At 33.8% G+C, this 19,955-nt stretch overlaps 1 protein-coding gene and 1 non-coding gene across 4 annotated transcripts; both read right to left on the minus strand.

Moving 5' to 3' along the window:
• Nucleotides 1-4,355: 4,355 nt before the first annotated feature.
• On the minus strand, nt 4,356-4,462 carry LOC113848650. The gene has a single exon (XR_003501914.1). It is a non-coding gene; the product is annotated as a small nucleolar RNA R71 (small nucleolar RNA).
• A 7,947-nt stretch (nt 4,463-12,409) lies between these two features.
• Nucleotides 12,410-18,818, minus strand: LOC113847192 (probable ethanolamine kinase). 3 transcript variants are annotated; one of them, XM_027476125.1, is made up of 12 exons: nt 18,756-18,816; nt 18,546-18,724; nt 18,144-18,235; nt 17,864-17,970; nt 16,870-16,975; nt 16,005-16,127; nt 15,424-15,515; nt 14,769-14,853; nt 13,944-14,049; nt 13,802-13,832; nt 12,954-13,046; nt 12,575-12,869 (listed from the first exon to the last, which is right to left on the minus strand). In XM_027476125.1, exons 2-12 carry the CDS (start codon nt 18,680-18,682, stop codon nt 12,741-12,743), a joined length of 1,101 nt encoding a protein of 366 aa, XP_027331926.1. In that variant the 5' UTR covers nt 18,683-18,724; nt 18,756-18,816; the 3' UTR covers nt 12,575-12,740. The 3 variants fall into 3 exon arrangements, with proteins under 3 accessions (XP_027331924.1, XP_027331926.1, XP_027331925.1); XM_027476124.1 differs by having other exon boundaries at nt 13,802-13,868; XM_027476123.1 differs by having other exon boundaries at nt 12,410-12,869; nt 13,802-13,868; nt 18,546-18,818.
• Between the last annotated feature and the right edge of the window lie 1,137 nt (nt 18,819-19,955).

Raw genomic sequence — 19,955 nt, forward strand, 5'->3', positions numbered from 1 at the left:
TACCACGTGTTGCGGTCACTAGTCGCTCGACAAAGGTGTTGGTCATAGGTCTAGTCAGGAGGAGAACGTGTATCCTGCGGTGCACCCATGCTCACTGTTGGTGTCACCACTACTCTCTCTTCCCTAAGGTATTTCTACCGTCCCCATCTTCCACACCTCCAGTGTATTGCTAAATTGTTCATAGCATATTTACAACCACATTTAGCATGCCTTTTCACACATATTTTCAGCCACATACAATATTCATTCTCAGCACACGGCACAGAGACTCATATTCAATCACAGCACACGACATAGATGCCCATATTTATTCGCGTTACATTTAACGCACAGCTATTCCATACACACAATATTTCCCAATATACCCTATCACAATCAAGTCTTTTTCATCCAAATGCACACCTTTCTACATTCTATTTCAATCACAACTCTACAAATAACAATGTAAATAGATTTTCAAGCAAAATGAGATAGGGTAGAGTCTCCCCTTACCTCAGATTGAAGACCCACACACGAAATCAACAATGACAAGGTTCTCCCCCCTCCCCAAACTTCATCATAAATACATGGAGGAATCCCATGAGGGAAACCAAGAAAATAGAGAATGGGGATTAGAAACTGAAACCCTAACTATTAAAACTTACCTCCAAGCATTTCCAATACGATTTCAACCTTCAATCTAGCTCCCAAACGGCTTTGGAGGTAATTTAATCGGTGAAATAAGGTTTTAAGTCGGGAGAATCGAAGAGATTTTGAAGAGAGGAAAGGGAAAATGAGTTTTCCAAACCCTAAACCCCTTAAATTCCCTTTTGATCATGACACTCTCATTATAGCGAGATATGGACCTCGCTACAATGACACGCCTCCTTGCTATAGCGAAAATCTAAGAGAAAACTGCACTTTAGTTTCTGTAGAATCTCGCTATAGCGAAACCCTCTCACTACAGCGAGACTGCACCCCAGAATACACTCCCTCTCTGTTGCCTTCTCGCTATAGGGAGAAGCCTTTCACTACAATGAGAAAGCAATAGTCGCTCCCCTTACGCGCAGGACTCTGTCGCTACAGTGAGAATGCCTCTACAATTTACACTTAGCCTATTTCAGTCCAATTCTAATCATATACAACAATTCCAGCTCCACCACAAACCAATACCCATGTTCATACTCGCATTCACACATTCATACGACCTACATCATCATATATCCATATATTCTCATCACCATATATTTATATATATATTTCAAACACGCAAATACATGAAAATCCACATAAACACTTATATTAATAATCAAACAATATTACAAAATTCAAGGCGTTACAGTTGTGGTTTAGGACAAATTTTCAACAACTATATTAAAATGCAAATTTAGAGACAATAATGCAAGGCTAATCATTCCTTATTCCATTATTAATAGTTGTAACTGCAACACAAGCATGCCCTATGCCATAATTAACTACAATCGTGATTAAAATAAAAGTGCAAATATGTTAATTTTTAAATTTAAATAAATTTTAACCATATAAGTTGTGTTGAAAGTTTGTATCGAGTGGACTAAGAGCCTATCTGTTAAGCATGCTCGTGCTTGACACATGCACGTCTTAGATAGAGTATTTTTGTTAGCATTGACACACTCTAGTTAAGTACGCCTTAGATAGAGAGGTTGTCTATTAAGCATGGTTGTATTCTACCTAAGAACGCCCTGGTGACACAAGGTGTATGTTCTGACTGATCATACTCGTTTTGAGCACATCTTGGACAAAAAGGGCTAATTTAAAGCTTGTGCAGCACAGTCGTGCTTGATAAATCTACATTTTACTAGTATTTTAGGTTAATTTTTAGTAGTTAATAAGTAATAAAGTGATTAATAAAACTAAAAATCTCATAAAAAAATTGCATTTATGTTTAAAGTCCTTTAAATAGTTTAGTGTTTTAGATTTAATCCCAATTTTGATATAAGTCTGCTAAATAGATTGAATTTAAGCTAAAAATTTGAACTAGAGGTTATGAGGCTAAGAATTAAATGAAGAAAGTGGAAGAATTGGACTTAAAGAGTGAAGAATCAATTGGTATAGTCTGAAAGTTATCACTCTGGGCGCATAAAGTGACAACTCTGAAGTGTTTTCAGCAACAATGGAATGCAAGTGTACACTTTAAGTGTTCAAAATGAACACTTTAGAGGTGAAAATTCAAGAAGACCTTGCATGTTAACACTTTGAAGGCTCAAAGTTAACACGCACACTATAAACAGTTGGGCGTTACCAGTTTCAGCATTCAAAGTGTTCACTTTTGAGAGCTCTGACTGAAGGAAACTTGCTTGTTAACACTTCAAAGGTTCAAGTGTTAACGCGCATGACAAAATTTTGCAAAATCACTTCAAATGTTCATCTTAAGGGTTTAAAGTGCTCACCTCAACCTAGAAAGATTTCAGAAGACCCTCTACATGTACACTTTAACCATTTAAAATGTTAATGTTAAAAAAGGTAGAAAAAATATAAATACATCTGGAAATCAAAGATTAGAGATCTTTTGCCATTTTTTCTTTTCCATTCCATTTTCACTTCTTAGGAGTGTTAGAGAGAGAGAGAGAGAGAGAGAGAGAGATTGGGGGCAACTTCCAAGCTTCAATTCTTGAGGAATCAGATTGGGGATTGAATTATGAAGATGTTCTTCTGCTCTTCTTCTTCTTCTCTTTCTTTCTCTCCTCCATTTGTAATGTTATTCTAGATTTCGTTTGTTAAGAATTTATGGATCTGAATTTGAGTTTATGATTTGATTATGGATCTGAAACTTGAGATTTTAATTAAATTGAGCATTTGATTTTTTTTCTTAATGAAATTATTGGAGTGATCATTCAATTGAATTGAACTTAGAAAAATTTTCATCAATGAAAGTTGAGTTAGTTTCTCATATCTGAATCAATTGCCAAGGTTAATGATATCTTAGGGATAAGCATTCATAATCTTGTAATCATGTGATTTTTAATGCTTAATGCAATGTTTAATTGAATTACACCTAAGGGATTAGGGTAGTTAAGTTGAACATTAGGATCATTGAGTCAAAGAATTGTCCTTTGATTAAATAAGTGAAATCGATTATTGATCAGTTGAAATACTTAAGAGTTCAAAAATTGATTGAGTTGCAATTGATAATTTGGTGGAGTGATTCCTAACTCCATTCCATATATCATTTCAATATACAATTCATAAATCTGTTTTACTTCAAGTTTACATTTATCTATACTTGTTATTTCTGATTTTTACATAATATAAATTGTCCAATCAATTGTATGGCTTAACTAAATATTGATTTGTGAAGTGATAATTGAGAAAACCAATCCCTGAGGATCATACTTGGGACTCAACTTTGATTCCAAAAATTTTATTACTTCCTATAACTATCTAGTACACTTGCTAGTTAGTGTTCTCTGAGCTTTGTGACAAGTTTTTGGCACTGTTGCCAGGGATTAGTTATTTTCAATATCATTAGTAACAAAAAGCCATTTAGATTGAGCTTTTGTTTTCTGTTTTGTATAATTTTGTTTTGTGTTTTCTTCTACATGTTAGTCTGAAATTAAAATAGTATTCATTTTTTTTAGTTCTGGATAATTCTTTTTGTGATATTACATCTTATTTTTGTTTAGTGTAAATGTCTATATGCTAGTTTATTTTCTTCATTCATTAGAACATTCTATTGCTAAATTCTCTATAATAGGGTATTTCATACACTGATTACTTTCAAGCTTTGTTTGTTTTTGTTTAGTTTCTTTGTGTTTTATGCGAGGTAAAAATAAAAAACAAAGCTGCTCTTGTGTTTGATCCAGACATTGATAGGACATTAAGAAGATTAAGAAATGAAATAAGAGCAGAAAATTTAATACGCAAAGACCAAGAGCTAGAATCCACACCTTCTCCACCAAAATCTGTTGATTTTCAATTTACTCCTCCTCCACAATAAACACCTCAGGAAACCAGAATGGCTGACCAAAATAGAATGAGAACTTTGGGATACTATGCTAAACCAAATATGCAAGGATACAATTCTTCAATTTGAGCCTACCATCCAAGCTAATCACTTTGAGATTAAGCCAGCCTCGCTTCATTTGGTATAGCAAGGTCAGTTTTCTGGTGGAATTTTTTATTATCCTAACTTGCATATCTCTAATTTTTTGCATCTTTGTGATATAATAAGGATGAATGGTGTGAGTGAAGATGCGATAAGGCTAAGACTGTTTTCATTTTCTTTGAGAGACAAAGCTAAGTGTTGGTTGCAAGCACAACCTCAAGGGAGCATCACCACATAGACAGACCTTGTGAACAAGTTCCTGACCAAATATTTCCCTCCATCCAAGGCTGCTAAGTTGAGAGGAGAGATCACATCTTTTGTGTAGCAGGAAGAAGAGTCACTATATGAAGCATGGGAAAGGTATAAGGAACTTTTGAGAAGATGTCCACACTATTGTATTCCAGAGTGAATGCAATTGGAAACGTTCTATAATGGGATGAATGCAGCAACCAGAACCATGGTGGATGCAGCTGCAGGAGGTTCCTTGAATACCAAATCTTTGGAAGAGGCTCAAAGGATTATTGAGATGATGGCTTCTTCTATGTATCAAAATTTTAATCTAAGACATTCTAGACGAAACACTGGATATGAAGTCAAAGCTATAGAGACTCTTCTTGCACAAAATTAGCTCCAAAATCAATTATTTTCTAAGTAGATTACTGCTCTAATGCAACAGATTAATAATCTCCAAGCTAGACTTGTCCAAAACACTCTGTTGATTTGTGATTTCTTTGGTGAAAATCATGCCAATAGTGCATGTGATGTGTCTACATTTGAGCCACAAGAACAGATCAACTACATGAGAAACTATCAAAGGCAGCAACAATCTTTTCAACATGGATTTCAACATCCAGATAATAGAAATCAACAATTCTACAAGTGGAATCCACATAATCCTGCTAGTAATAATACATTTTTTCCAATTTCTAATGCAAGACTTCAACTTCATCAGCAATATTTCTAAGGGGATTCCTCATCTCAGCCTTCAATAGGGCAACAGTTCACAAAACCTCTGTCTGAGAGGATGAATAAAATGGGGAAAAATTTTCTACAATTTATGGAAGCTACTCAAACTTGTTTCAAAAATCAAGAAGCATCCAACTTAGATAGGACAACTAGCTGAGCAATTGGCAAACAGAGAAGAAGGAAGATTCCCTAGCAGTACTAATGTAAATCTGAGAGAGCAATGTCATGCTATCATGATAAGAAGTGGAACAAAGATTTATAGTCACCAAGCAGAGGAGGAAAAATCTAATTTTAAGAAATTGAAAGAAAAGAAACAATATGATTTCAAAGGAGAATATATTACTCTTTTAAGAAGAGAATAGCCTAAGGACAACAATAAGACACAACATGAAGGAAGAACTAAAAAGTTGAAAAAACAAAATGATGATCTTACACTAAAAGAAGTCCTTGCTGCTGTTAGATATCAAGACAATGAAGAGCATGAGGATAAGTTTACTGAGTATGTTAGGCAGCTGGAAGCTCTTCCAAAGTTATTTCCTTCAGGTGCTCACAGAGATAAAGAGCTGCAAGTTAGTAAGAAAAAGGGGAAAAACATAAGGATAGAACAAGAACTATTACCATCAAAGTTATCCCCTAGAGTTAAAGGTTACGAGGCGTCAAGCTAGTGATGTTAAAAGAGCAACTCTTGCTTCTTTCGTTCTGAACTTTTGTTAATTTTTGTTTTTTATTTCATTTTTCTAATTCTGATTTTTAGTTGTAGGGAAGAAATTGAACACAGAAAATTCTTGCATCAAATTGGTTTCTCAAGATTGAGAAACACGAGACGTCAAGCTAGAGATGTTAAAAGACCACTTTGTGAGAGGCAACTCACATTTTTTAACCTTTTTCTTTATTTTTGTTTGAACTTGAATTTTGATTTTTTTAAATTCTACATAACTTTGAATTTCATTTCTGCATATTTCTAATTTTTGTTCTGTACAATTATGCATAATCTCGGTTTTGTGTTGTAGATGTCAATTTAAGAAGCACAAGAGTTCATAAAAGTGAGAAGATTTGAGTCTAAGGGAGTGCTAATTACTGAAGTGTTCACTTTATTGATGCAAATGAGAGGCAGAAGCTATATAGATGAAGTTGATCTCTGAAGTGTTCACTTCAAACACTTCAAGTGAACACGCAATTGCTTAGGACTGCTTGTTTTTCCTCTAAAGTTAACACTCTATGCACTTGAAGTAGTCATACAAAGGCGATTGTACATGATTCATAAGCTGAAGACATACACGATCACACTTTGTGCACTTAAAGTGTTAACGCGCATCATGACTCAGTGAGAAGAATGGACATTGTAACACCTTAAATTTAATTTCAATAAATAAGGAATTTTGAAATTTTTTGAAATAATATAACTTCCATTTTTAATCCAAGTTTCGTCAAACATTTCAAATAAAGAAAGGGGTTACAAATTATATCAAACAGTTGCTACAGGACTTATTCAAATACAACAGTTTTTAAAATAATATCCTAAGTCCTATAGCAATTCCATCCACCTCTTCACGGAGTCTGGTGCTAATCAATCTTGATTTCCTAAAAAATGAATGTAAGGGTGAGAACTCTACACTACCCAAAAACACACAATTAACATAGAGTCTCACCTCCAGCACATTTCCAATACATTAAACAAAGATAATTACAGGCAGCATTATCACACAATTCATGTCATTTTAACAATGATGCACTTATGGCATCGGCAGCATTTCACATCCATAAGTACAACATACAAACTCATGCATACGCACACCAGCCACACTCACTATGGCACTGTGATCACAGATTTACACCATGAATGGTCGCCGGTTACCCCCGCCTCATGGATACCACGTGGGCAGTCACGAGCCGCTTAGCAAAGGTAATGGTCAGAGGTCTAGTTTGGAAGAGAGTGTGTGGCCCGTGGTGCACCCATTCCACAGTTGGTGTCACCACCACTCTCCCTTCTCCAAGGTATTTCTACCGTCCTCATCTTCCACACCCCCAGTGTATCACTGAACCATCACAGCACACTACAACGGCGCTAACACACCCACTCACACATTTTTCATTCACGTATGCAATAATCATGCTCACACACGGCACACAGCCCACATTGCATTCAAATACACGGTACTAGGCCCACATTCATTTCAACTTACGTGGTACATAGCCAATATTCATCTATATTACACGGCCCTCAAGCCCACATTTGTTCACAATATTCATTCTATCATGCTACATCTAGCATACAATTCACATCTCACCCAGTTACATCACAATATTCAATAATTAACAGCAAATCACACATAATAGAGTATGATAGAGTCCCCCCTTACCTTGGATCAACGTCCCACACGCTAAATCCACTAAGAAGTGCTCCCCCGTCACAAATTTCATCCTAAACACATGAAGAAACTCCATGAGAACCCAGGGAAACCACGAAAACAAATAAAGGGAATGAAAAACTGAAACCCTAACCATTAAGACTCACCTCCAAGCGTTCCCCACACGGATTTAACTTTCAATCAAGCTTCTGAACGACTTTGGAGGCAATGAAATCAGTAGAAAAGGGTTTAGGAATGAGAGGATCGAAGGGATTTCAAAGGGAGAGGGAGAAATAACTCTCCCTGAACCTTAACCCCCTTTAAATCCTTTTCTGGTTGCGACACTCTCGCTACGAAGGCAAAAATCTCAGACGAAATTGCACCCTGGTTTCTGCAGAATCTCTCTATAGCGAGACCTTCTTGGTACAGCGAAACTGTACCCAGAAATACACTCCAAACTGTTGCTCTGTCGCTACAGCGAGACGTCTCTCGCTACAGCGAGAAGGCGACAATTTTGGTCCATCCTCCTAGGGCCCTCTCGCTACAGCGAGAATCCTCTCGCTGCAGCGAGAACAGCCCAGTAGTATGCCCTGCACTTAAGCACTTAGCCCATTTCAGCCCTATCCAGTCATGCATACCCATATATATACACACATCCACAACATTCATATATGTACATATATTCATACTTATTACACACAAAATACCATCATTACGCATCCAATGCAAATTTTTAATATCCATTTACACTTACACACACATATATATGCATTTAGATTTTATATAAATAACAATAATTATTATCACAAAATTCGGGGCGTTACAGACATTGACCTCGAAAGTGTACACTTTAAGCGTTTAAAGTGTACATGAGCATCCAGATCCCTCACATTAGCCTTTGAAGTGTTAACTTTGTCCATTTAAAGTGTACACGCGTAAGCTATGTGACTCAAGTAACTCTTTGAAGTGTTCACTTTAAATGCTTAAAGTGAATACATGCATTGCACTGCCTATAAAACACTCTCTGAAGTGTTAATTTTGTCCATTTAAAGTGAACACGCACAAATTGAATTTCATTTAAATCCTTCAGTGTGTTCACGATTTTCGCACACAGTGATCACATTGTATTGGAATTTGTTTATATTGTTATGTAATGGAATGTGATTGAAATAAGACATAGGAAAATGTGTCTTAATAGAAATTTTGTGTTAATCATAATGTGATAGGTTTTGAGTGATAGGTATGATGAAGTGCTTTAAATTGCGATAGGATTGTGGTGGAAAATTGGGTGTTTTAGTATAATGTGGTTGAATGTGTACTGATGAATCTACATTTTTATACATCATTTATTACTTTTTATAGAAAAGAATAGACTTAGATAGTGTAAATAAGATGAATATTCCAATTAGGCTAAATAATATAGGTTTCTTAGTTTTTTGTTAATTTACATGAATTTAGATAGTTTATTTTACATATTTTGATCATTTGAATAATATGGCAGGAATCCCCAAGCTTATTTTGAAGAATTATTGGATTTTGAGGAATTTGAGGTGAAAGTAACTACTTTCAATATTGATAGTGACAACTACAGCAAGTCACTTCCAGCAAAGGGACCAAAGTGATCACTTCCAAAGCTTAAAGTGACAACTACAGCAGCCTAGAATCAACCAAACCTGTGCGTGGTTACTATGAATATTCATAGTAATCACTCCAGAGCATGCAAAAATTGAAGGTGCTGCACGTAACTACTATGATATTCATAGTAATCACTCCAGAGACCCAAAATGTCCCAGTGCTGCTCGTAATTACTATGAATATTCATAGTAATCACTCCAGAGAGGAAAAACTCAACTGATGCTGCGCGTGGTTACTATGAAAGAATGAGAGTAATTACTTTGGGCGGCGCCAACTTTAGTATAAATAGATTTTTACCAAATTAGGGTAGGGAGTTCTTACACTTTTTGTACCTTTTCTCTTCTTTACTAAATTTAGGACACTTGGAGAGCCTAGGGTGGCCTTGAATGACAGCCAAGGGTCCAACCTAGGGTTTGATTTCCATTTTCTCCTTACTTCTCTTTGATTTTTGTATTGATGTTATTGATTTCTCTTTACTTTCATTTTGCAATTGTCAGACCCATCCTCATGAAGGGTTAATTTTCTTGAAATCTCTAGTAAGTTTATATGAATTCTTGAATTCTTGTTTTTTGAATGTTAATGCAAATCTTTTTCTTCCATGAATTTCTTCCTCCCAAACTCCTGAATTGAATTAATGGTTGAATGAGGGGAGCATTGCGGAATGAACCCTAATTCGTTTTAAGGAAATTCTAAATTTGAATTGCTTGATTCTTGTTTAATTCCAAGATTGCGTAATCAAGGAATGAGATATTGGAGTTCATTGGATTGGTTAATTCATATGAAAACATAAGGTTGATTTTCGCTTGTTAAATCAACCTAATTCTGGGAGGAGAGGAAGAGTATTAAATCTTGAGGGGAATAGGGATAGAGTTTATATGAATGAACTAGGGGTTACTACATTTTATCGATTGAACTTTGCAATTTAATTTTCTACTTAAGTTGATTGAACTTGAAATCACAAAACCCCCCCTTTTTTTACTTGCTTTCTAAATACATTGCACACTACATGTTTGATATTTGGTCACTTGTCCAATGATTCATGGGAGACGACTTAGGCTTGCATCCTAGACTACATAAATTTTTCTGCATATTTTGATGAAGGTTCACGACAAATCTTTTTGCAAATGAGAAAATATTTCATTCATCATGTACGTACATGCCATGTGTGAGAATGAATGCGATAATATGATTGAGAATGTGTGCAAATGGCATGATGAATGTGAACGTGCTTGTGTTTGTGTTTGGAATGATTGAAACTTTGAATGGTTATAGCGATACACTGAGGGTGTGAAAGATGTGGACGGTAAAAATATCTTTGGAAAAAGAGGGTGGAAGTGAGCGTGGATGCACCACAGTTCACACACTCTTCTCCTGATTCGGCCTCTGACCAATACCTTTGCTAAGGAGCCCGTGACTGCACGTGTTGTATCCGTGAAGCGAGGGCTAACTGGCGACCATCTATGGAATGAAACTGAGTAAGACCCTGAGGTTGAGGGCGTTAGCAAACTGTGATCACAGTGCCATAGAGAGCGTGGCTAATGTGCAGTGAGTGCGTGTGTGTGTGGATCGACTGAAGATGTAGTGAGTGCACATGTGTATGAATCAGTGTGAAATGACAATGTGTGTGGTTGACTTGCCATAGTATTGTGAATGCAATGTGTGCCATGTTAGAAAGAATTAATTTATGTTTACGCATTTTATGATTTTAACTATGTTAGGAAATGTTTGGAATATGCAAGGTGAGTCTCTCTGTGTGTGTATGTGATATTGTAGAGGACTCACCCCTTATATTTATTTTTTAGGTGACCAAGACGATCAACACCAAGCTTAGTGAATGGGATGGATGACACTGCTATAGGACTTAGATTTTATTTTAAAAATTGTAATTTGTTGAATGAGTCCTGTAGCATTTATTTTGATTGAAATTGTAACCCATCCCATATTTTGAAATACTTTATTGAAACCCTGTACTTGAAACCATTTGAAATGAAATTTTTATTATCCCTTTCTACTTGCAAAAATATCTCATTGGAAAATATTTGGAAATAAATAAGGTGTTACACCTTCAATTGCAATCCCATGTTGCTATGCTACATCACTCTTGTTTCCCAGTGTATTCTTTGGTAATGACTTGGAAGGAGAACTCTGACTACTAGTTAAAACCATTTTGTATAATAGCAGTGAATAAATCCACCCATAACAAACAAAACAAAGAACATTCCCACCCAGTCACCCATAGTAACCTAAAGATGATGAAGGTGAAGAAGAAAAAAATAGAGGACAGAAAGTAGAAAATCTCAGCGAAGAGTAGAACCAAATCACAGAACAGACCGAGTCGTTGGAGTCAAATCATACCGGAGAAACACAAGTGGATTTTGCGGAGTGGAAGGAAGTCGCAGAGCAAAGGAGAAAGGAAGAAGTCACAAAGCATAGTAGAGGAGATAGAAAGAAGTTGCAGATTTAAGTTTTTAGGATTTTAGGGTTTTCATCGACTTTAATGAAATTGGGTTAGGTCGCGAGTCATTGGGCCAAAATAGAAACTTCTCTGCGCGCTGAGATTGTCCATCCTCAACGATTTTACAGTCGAGCTCGTGCGATCCCAACAATCTTGCTATTTCGTGATTCCAAATGCGAGCTAGCACAGAAGCGTGGCCAAAGATCATAGAATAGTACAATTCTACATTCCGACATGCGACTTTGACTACTGTGGTTAAGAATGTCTACTCATATTGCGTGTGTGTATTATCTAAACACTAGTATTTCATATTATTTCACATTATTAAAGCAATTTTACACATGGCCTTATGAATGGAAAACCTAATGAAGCACAACAGACATTTTAATGCTCAAAACGGATGGCCTCGTATCAAGGTCAATAGACGTTAGCATTATGAAAGCAAGGGAAAGCTTCTATAGATTAATTTTAGTGAAAATTTGGGGCAACAATTCAGAAGCTAACGTCGAGGGAGAGGTATGGAATTAAGTTGAGGTAGCATGGTAGGTTTGTATTAGTTAAGGTTTAATTTGTGCTCTTAGACATATTACAGCCAAAAATTGGATTCATTTTAACATAATTTTATGCTAAATCTGTTGTAGTCAATGCAACAACTGGCAAATTATCTTGAAATGGACCTGTGCTTTGTATTGTAAAAAGTTCTGCAAATTCAAAAGTAAAACTTTGCTAAGTGTGATTCGATTATATATATTTTATTTGTTATTTTAATATTTTATTTGTTATTTTGTATTTTATTTAAAATATTTTAAAAATGCTCATTATTTTATAATATTGGTTGCATTATTTCATTAAAAAAAAAAGGAAAAATTATACTTGGATATATATATATAAACAGTGAATGCAGACATGAAAATTTGGATACCCAAGGAATGAATATATATGGCTAAGTGTAATTTTTTAAAATATTGATATGAAAATGGGTACTATAGGACCCATTCTATTGCCATCATTCTCAAGTACAACGTCAGTGAGGAATTTGTTACAATACAAGGAAAATGAATGATGTATGAATTTAGATCGCCTATATTTTCCAGGATTACAACATTAAGAAGGCAGAAGAGCCACCAGCTCAAAAACCAAAAACTAAACGCTCAATTTGCCATTATTGTTTTAAGTGTCTAAAAATATATTTTACACACATTAAATTAAAAATCAGGGGCCTCATGCTACACACTTGACATACAAAACCCACGAGTGATTGGGCATGTATAAACTACTCATTCTTCGATCCTGTTAGGTAGGATCGCACCAGCAAGAAATGCTTGTCTTTCTGCCTTTTGTACTCGTTGTATCGAAGGAAAAAGTAGCCAAGATAATCAAAATCAATTGGAGACATTTTTGCCTGTTTATCATCAAAAGAAATATCAACAGTCATGGATATCATTTGATTAGAAGCATAACAAGCATATAAGAGGAAATATAATACCTGAATTAGCCCCCACAATGCCCAGAAAACGTGCGAGGCAAGGGAAAATGTATTTGCCTCAACATACAAAATTTCAAGATCTTTCTCAGACACCTGTAAATATGTAAATAATAAGGTAAAACACAGGAGACAAACAATAGGAAGGGGGATAAAGCCAAAAACTACTGAGTGATTATATTGTATACAATACAAGTAACTTGCATATTCTTACGAGCATGTGTATTCTACATAGATAATATTATTAGTAGGCAATATGCAACAAGGTATGCTGGCTAAATCAAGAAGTCAAATATACAAGAAAATTCAAGGTGTAGGACAAAATTAGGGATTTCAGGACGATATTTGGGTGGTTTTGTGACATCAACTGTGGCAAACCAGTAATATCATACATCAATCCAACAGTAAACCGTAAGGCCAACCAGACAGTAAATGCACCAAAGGGCTACAACTTTGAAGTGACCCAAAAGTAATGGAAAACCACAGAATATATCTTGGGACTTGGGAGTAACATGCAATCACCACCCCTAACCAAATAAATTTCATTAGCTCAGGACTATGAATTTGGCAGCAAGTAATAATATAAGGAAGAATGGGCCTATTTCATCGCCATTCACAGTCCCCTTACAGAAAAATCTTTTATGGTCCATTACAACAAGGAATCAGAAATTTAACCAGGATACCCTTACAAATGCTAAGCACTACTTAAATGGGTTTTTATCCTCTAACAAACCAGACTGTAAGTATGAAGAAATTGACTGTGCATCTCATTTTAGAGATGAATAATATTCTTAAGACAACAAAATAAAATACAATTTCAAAAATTTAATTCCCTTCACAGTGATTAGTACCTGGTGTGGTTTGTCAGGTTGTAAGTAATGCCTGAAAAAATGATATTGTTCATTCATATTTGGGTACCTGCATTAAAAAAAACGTTGAAGTTATTAACAAACAAATCATGACACTAAAGGAGAGCAGCACTAAAGAACTTACAAGTCAGAGTCGCATTCAAAGCCAGCATATTCTGCAAAGTGGTTTCCTATATCATAACCTCTGTAGTTGTAGGATGCATATTCATAATCAATGAAGTAGAGTTTATCTGCAGAATTGTCAGAACAAATTAAAAAGAAAATTGACGATGAAAAGCTCAGATGAATTAATGATTAAGTTGGTTACCAAAGCATTCCCACTTCACATGTGAATGTTAAACTATTGCCAATATCAAATGCAAATTCCAGAGGCAAGCCCTTATGACATTGTTATAAAGTGAAATAATTTATGTATTCACATCACAAATTCCAGCTATCAAACTCACCATTATACTTCATTTCTTCTGCTTTAGTTTAATTCCTTAACAATTAAAATGGGAGCTACCATATCAAGCTCATGATTCTTACTGGAAAGTAATTTTGTACTCAAACATTTACCAATCATTGAAGAAAAACAGATATAACAACTTCTATTTGAGAAACACTGACCCCATTAAATTTGAAAATTGGCTCTCTATTCCGAAATAAATAAATTGCAGTACTGATCAATAATACCATGCACATATTTTAGGAAGAAAGACAAAGGAAACAAAAATAACTATTTATCATTTTTTGTAAAGATGAAGATTAGTGATACTATCGAACTGTCAACTCTCAATCAAGGATTCATACAAGTGCCATATACAACGTGGCAAGCATAAGAAAAGTTACAAAAGTTACCAAAAGTGTGCCTTAAAATCTATAGTAACTTCTGTAATAAATAAATAAATAAAATCTACAATAACAAGGTGGAAGCACAAGTATGCTGACAATAAAGGTATGTGGATACCTTCTTCATAATTAATCATTATATTTCCAGAAAGCAAGTCATTGTGAGCAAAAATTATAGGAGATTTGAGTCGATCACACAATCCCTGTGGCAAATTTTAAAAATAAAAAATCTGTCAACAGAAAAATTGTTAACATAAAATCAGTCAATCACTACCACTAATTCAGTCTTTTCAAATATTATCACAAATTTGTAAGTTATCTTCATGAACACATAAATGGAAAATGGAATGGAAAGTGATATGTTATATGAACACAAAAATATGTAAATATGAAATTTTACTCTTGTAATTATGTTTATTAGGTAACCGTATATTCTTATTTTTAATTATGATTATTCTTGTATTAATGACAGACAATATAAATATATTTTCCAACATGAAACCAACACACGCACAAATTCTCTCAATTTCTCTTGTTTATCCTTCTTCTTGACGTAAATTATATTAAAAGAAAGAAAAGACAGCAAGTCACCATTTAAAATAAAAACTTAACTTTCAAATCTAGTAATTAGCATCGAACCTCCAAAGATGGATCTAGTAATTAGTATCAAACCTCCAAAGATGGTGGCACTTTATATTCATTTTGACTCCCGCATTACAATGATAGATAAATACATAGATAACAGCAAAGAAATATATGGAAAGAGCAAGTACCTTGAGCTCAACAATTTCATCGTGAACTTCCTTGAATGAAATTGTCTCATAAGTATCTTGCATTTTACTATCATCAAATTCAAGAACAGATGCTGTAAAAGAAAACAAAAAATTGATAGCTCAAATACTTAAGATACCAAACTTTCAAGGATGCACACTACAAAAGCATGTTGCAATAGGTTACTCTAGCTATTGATGATAGCTTTAAGATGTTGAAGCAGTAATCCTCACATAGGACTAAGGAGATAGAATTAACCCTCTATGTAATAAAGTACAGACACCAAATAGATTGTATAACTAAATCTATAAGACCAAAACATTATTTAGACATCCTTGTCAAGGCAAAACAGGTCATTCTGGAGTACTAAATGCTATCCTAAAATCAGGAAGAGTGCCAAAATTGAAAAAGCTGAAAGGTATCTCAAAACTTTGACCAAAAACAGAAAGCAGGGTCAAAATCAAAGATCTAATAATAAACACAAATCAAATTAAAATCAAACAAAATTACAGAAGAAACCAGAGAAAAATAAATAGAAATGGACAAAGACCACATTAGTTACAAGGAAGAGAATATAAAGGACCTTTGTGAAAGAACTTCCAGATATCGTTCCATAATTGAGGTTCCTTTGAACCAGGAATTTCCACATGATGAAATCTTTGAAGTTGCTTAGCTATTTTAGCAGCCAGCTTTGGCTCCCGCATGTCTGCCATGGAGAAAAAGCATTGATGAACCCATTAAACAGGTTGTAGATAAACACATGATTAAATGAAAGCCAACATTAGATTCTAATAGTAATACTGTACTCCAAATGAAACCTACAACTAAAACATTTCAAAGAAGGTGCGTGTGTGTGTGTGTGTGGGAATTTGATAAAAAGTTGGGACAAATAACAAAATATTAAGTAATTAGTTATTAACAATAAGAACTTCAACTTAGAGATTCCTCACAATCAACAGTTAGCAACAAGTCTAAGGTTGGGAAGGCGAGTACAATGCTCCCACAACTATTTCTAAATGAGTATAGGATCATTAGGTAAAACCTAGTGATCTCCATCCAATGTAAGCATGGAGTTAATCCGTAAGGAATTTACTACAGGACATTATGTCAATAAAGGTAAAAGATAGTAATCCTAATCTGAATTAAGTTAAAGTTTATCCAGTAAGAATTAAGAATTTTTTAAATACAAATATCCAGTAAAGAATATACTACAAGACTATAGTTCCTAATATTATTTCATGAAATGACATATCCAACCCAAAAGAAATTTCTATAAATGCTACAGAAATCATGCAGTACTGGGTACAGACTCATTGTCTAGATATGCCTAAGTTTTGGAGAAGTATTATCAAGAACACCCAAGAGTTTGCAATTAAACAAGAATTATTAGCATTTATCATCCTGACATTGTCACTCATGCTCTAAACATGAACTTTTGTCATGTGTACCTGACGGAGATAGAGTCTCTGCATTTATAAAAGATTGTACTGTTCCATTCCCAAATATGCCAAGCCATTTAGCACCAAATCCTGCAGCTGTGACGTATTTGGTGGCCTAAACAACAAGTTTCACAAGCAATTAGTATATTAGAAAAGCAAATAATCTAACAATTCTATTATTTTAACCTACAGTGTTTTGCAAACATTGTTTCAAAAATCAACTAAAATGCACCATTAGAATTCATATATTTCTCTCATCATAACCGAGATCCTCTGTGCATATCAATGCAGGAATATAAATGTAAAGCATGTGTACAAAGTGCAAGAATGGTTTCTCCTCTCTCTCTTTCCTTTTTCAGCCAAATAAGCAAAATGTTGTACAGAACATCCATGGGATTTATGTTTCTTTGAAGTTCAATGTTGTTGGAAGTTGAGGTTTGTCTACCCCTTTCTAGACTTTATTGTTATTATTATTTTTAAATTGATCTAAGCTCAAGCATATGGAAGAATAATGAAATCTAGAAAACATATTTAACGAGTCGATATATTTTGTATTGAAAGTAATTATTAAAATTCTAATTATCAAAAAACTAAGAGAGAGAATCTTTCTATGCAACACCATCTAACATGGGAACACAAAATTATCATAAGATTTTTTAATTATTTTTTATGCTGCTTCAGAAAAGGGGGGAAAAAGAAAATAGAGGAATGAATTATTGTATTGCCAAAGATAGTTTATCTTAATTGAAGGTTAGTAAAACTCAAAACGATAATTCAAAGTCAACTTGCAATGGTCAACGGATGAAAACCCCGATAATAGAAAATGGTGCCATCCAGAAAAATATTCATACAAGCACTGCCATAACCATGTGTACAGTTTAAGATATCATACGTAACTTCTAATTATTCTTCAGCTAGAGAACAATATTTGCAGAAACAACAAAATAAAATTACAGCAACATCAGGGCAAAATGATATGTAGTCATGCGTTACAGTGTCAAACCTGCAATTCCCGCTGACGATCGATAATGTGCTCAGTGTTCGGTCCATACAGTCTGATGGTTATAATTTCCTCAATACAACTGTCTTGTTTAACCGAAACCTTGAGTACTGACACACAATGACAAATTCATCAGTTAGGTTCTACATCTGCACAAGCAAGTCTAAGGACAAACAAGAAGTAATTAAGCAACCATAAAAGTCAAGCTGATTATTTTTCTGGGTTTAGCAATTAAACTGGCATATGATTTTATTTTCTTTTTGAGTAACAAGAAACAACTCACACAAATTTGTTATGCCCCCAGAAATTTTCTCAACAGCAAAGCAAGAATCATCCAAATTTGACCATGCCTTGAACATATCCTTGCACAACTTACTGCATATAATCACAAGAAAAAACAATCGCATGAAAACCACGGAATTTAAAGAATTGCAGAGGAAGCAGCATACATTTAATCGCAAAAAGGAACCAAGAATCAACTTTAACGTCGAAAGAGAGATTATATCACACATTACAACCCACACAACTCCAAATTTAAGGCAATAGAACGATTCCCAGGAATCTAGAATGGCCAAATCCGAATTTAACGACGAAACCCCAAGCACATTCAAAAGAGAAGCGCGCGAAAAAAAAAAGATGGAAAAAGAACGTTTTCTTTAAATAAAAGAAGGTTAGAACAACGAACAGGACGAGAGGTGTCATTTGAGGAAGGGAAAGGGAAGGGTCAATGGTGAGATGCGAGGGAAGAATCTGCGAGGCATAGTCTTCACGAGCTTGCTCAGCCACTTCAATGGGATTCCAGATCTTAACTTCTGCACCCATTGATTCAAATCGAAGAACAGAAACAACGATGGCTTCAACTTTCAAAGGGCATTCGTGGTGTTTGGCTGATTTTGAATTGAACGGTGTCTCCTTTAGGTTTGGAGATTTTTCTTTTTTCTTTTCCCACGGAATGACCAATAATGGGACACATACGCCACGGTCGAAATTTATTCTATTTTCCCTTCCGTCACTCCTCATTTTCAAGTTTCTTCCCATTACACACCGAACACGTGCTCGACAGAAAATATTGTCAAATCATTTATGCATAATCTTGTATAAGCATCGCTTCAACTAAAAAATAATAATAATTTTTGTTAATATCGCCTCTGTAGAAAGAGTTTAAACATCTAAGTTTTTATAAAATATATATTTATTATATTAAAATTATAAAATTATAATAAATACTTATTTTATAATAAATTTTACTATTATTAATTATTTATCTTCAATCGTTAATTTTTCTTATAAAAAATATAGAGCTTAAATATTTTTTAAAAATGTTGAATTTATTCACCTACTTAAAAACTCAAGATAATATCAATAGTATATGTATTTTTAAGATTATAATATGTTTTTTTAATATTGTCTCTAAAAAAAATTAGTTCACTATTTTTTAACAATGTTTTTATTTCTATATTATATATATTTTTGTTATACTATATTATATACTTTTATTTATAATTTCTCTAAAAAATATTAATTTTTTTATTAAGACACAGAGTTAAATTGTCATAATATTTTTTATCCTAAATTTACTTCCTTTTATCAATTTTGATTATAAGCTATTTAGTTTTATATTTTTTATTTAATTAATTAAAAAAAATTTAATACTCAAAGTTAACTTAGTTTATTATAAAACACGTGGATAAATCAGTAGAAAGTTATTCTAATTTAATATATAATTTTAAATTTAAATTTTAATAAATGTTATTACATTAAATATTTGAAAGAATGATATATATGATCTAAAATATGAAGGTAATTTTATTTTATTTATTTAATTAATTAAAAATTATAAATATTATTTTAATAAGTATAGTTCAATTAATTTTAAATTATTCTTTTTAATTATCAATAACATAGCATGCACCTAATAATGATACATAACTTTAAAAAAATTATACATGAACTGTGACGTAAAAGTAAAAAGAAAGTGATACTCTTATATATAGTGTCATATTTATGTAAAAGACAGTAAATTGCCTTAAAATTTAAAATGTCTAAAATTAACAAAAAAAAATATAGTTATGAAATTATCATTAACAAAGTCATA

The sequence above is a fragment of the Abrus precatorius genome, unplaced genomic scaffold (assembly GCF_003935025.1).
Source record: "Abrus precatorius isolate BTA unplaced genomic scaffold, Abrus_2018 Scaffold8, whole genome shotgun sequence".
Lineage (NCBI taxonomy): Eukaryota > Viridiplantae > Streptophyta > Magnoliopsida > Fabales > Fabaceae > Abrus > Abrus precatorius.

Bases quoted from the DNA above. Each gene is read 5' to 3' on its own strand.
- LOC113847192 (XM_027476123.1), bottom strand. From the start codon at position 18,682: ATGGGTGCAGAAGTTAAGATCTGGAATCCCATTGAAGTGGCTGAGCAA. The intron at 17,971-18,143 runs GTGAGTTGTTTC...ATTGTGTGTCAG, and splicing joins TGGGGGCATAACAAATTTGT to TACTCAAGGTTTCGGTTAAA. The intron at 13,869-13,943 runs GTAAGTTCTTTA...TTTTTAATGCAG, and splicing joins TTTGAATGCGACTCTGACTT to GTACCCAAATATGAATGAAC.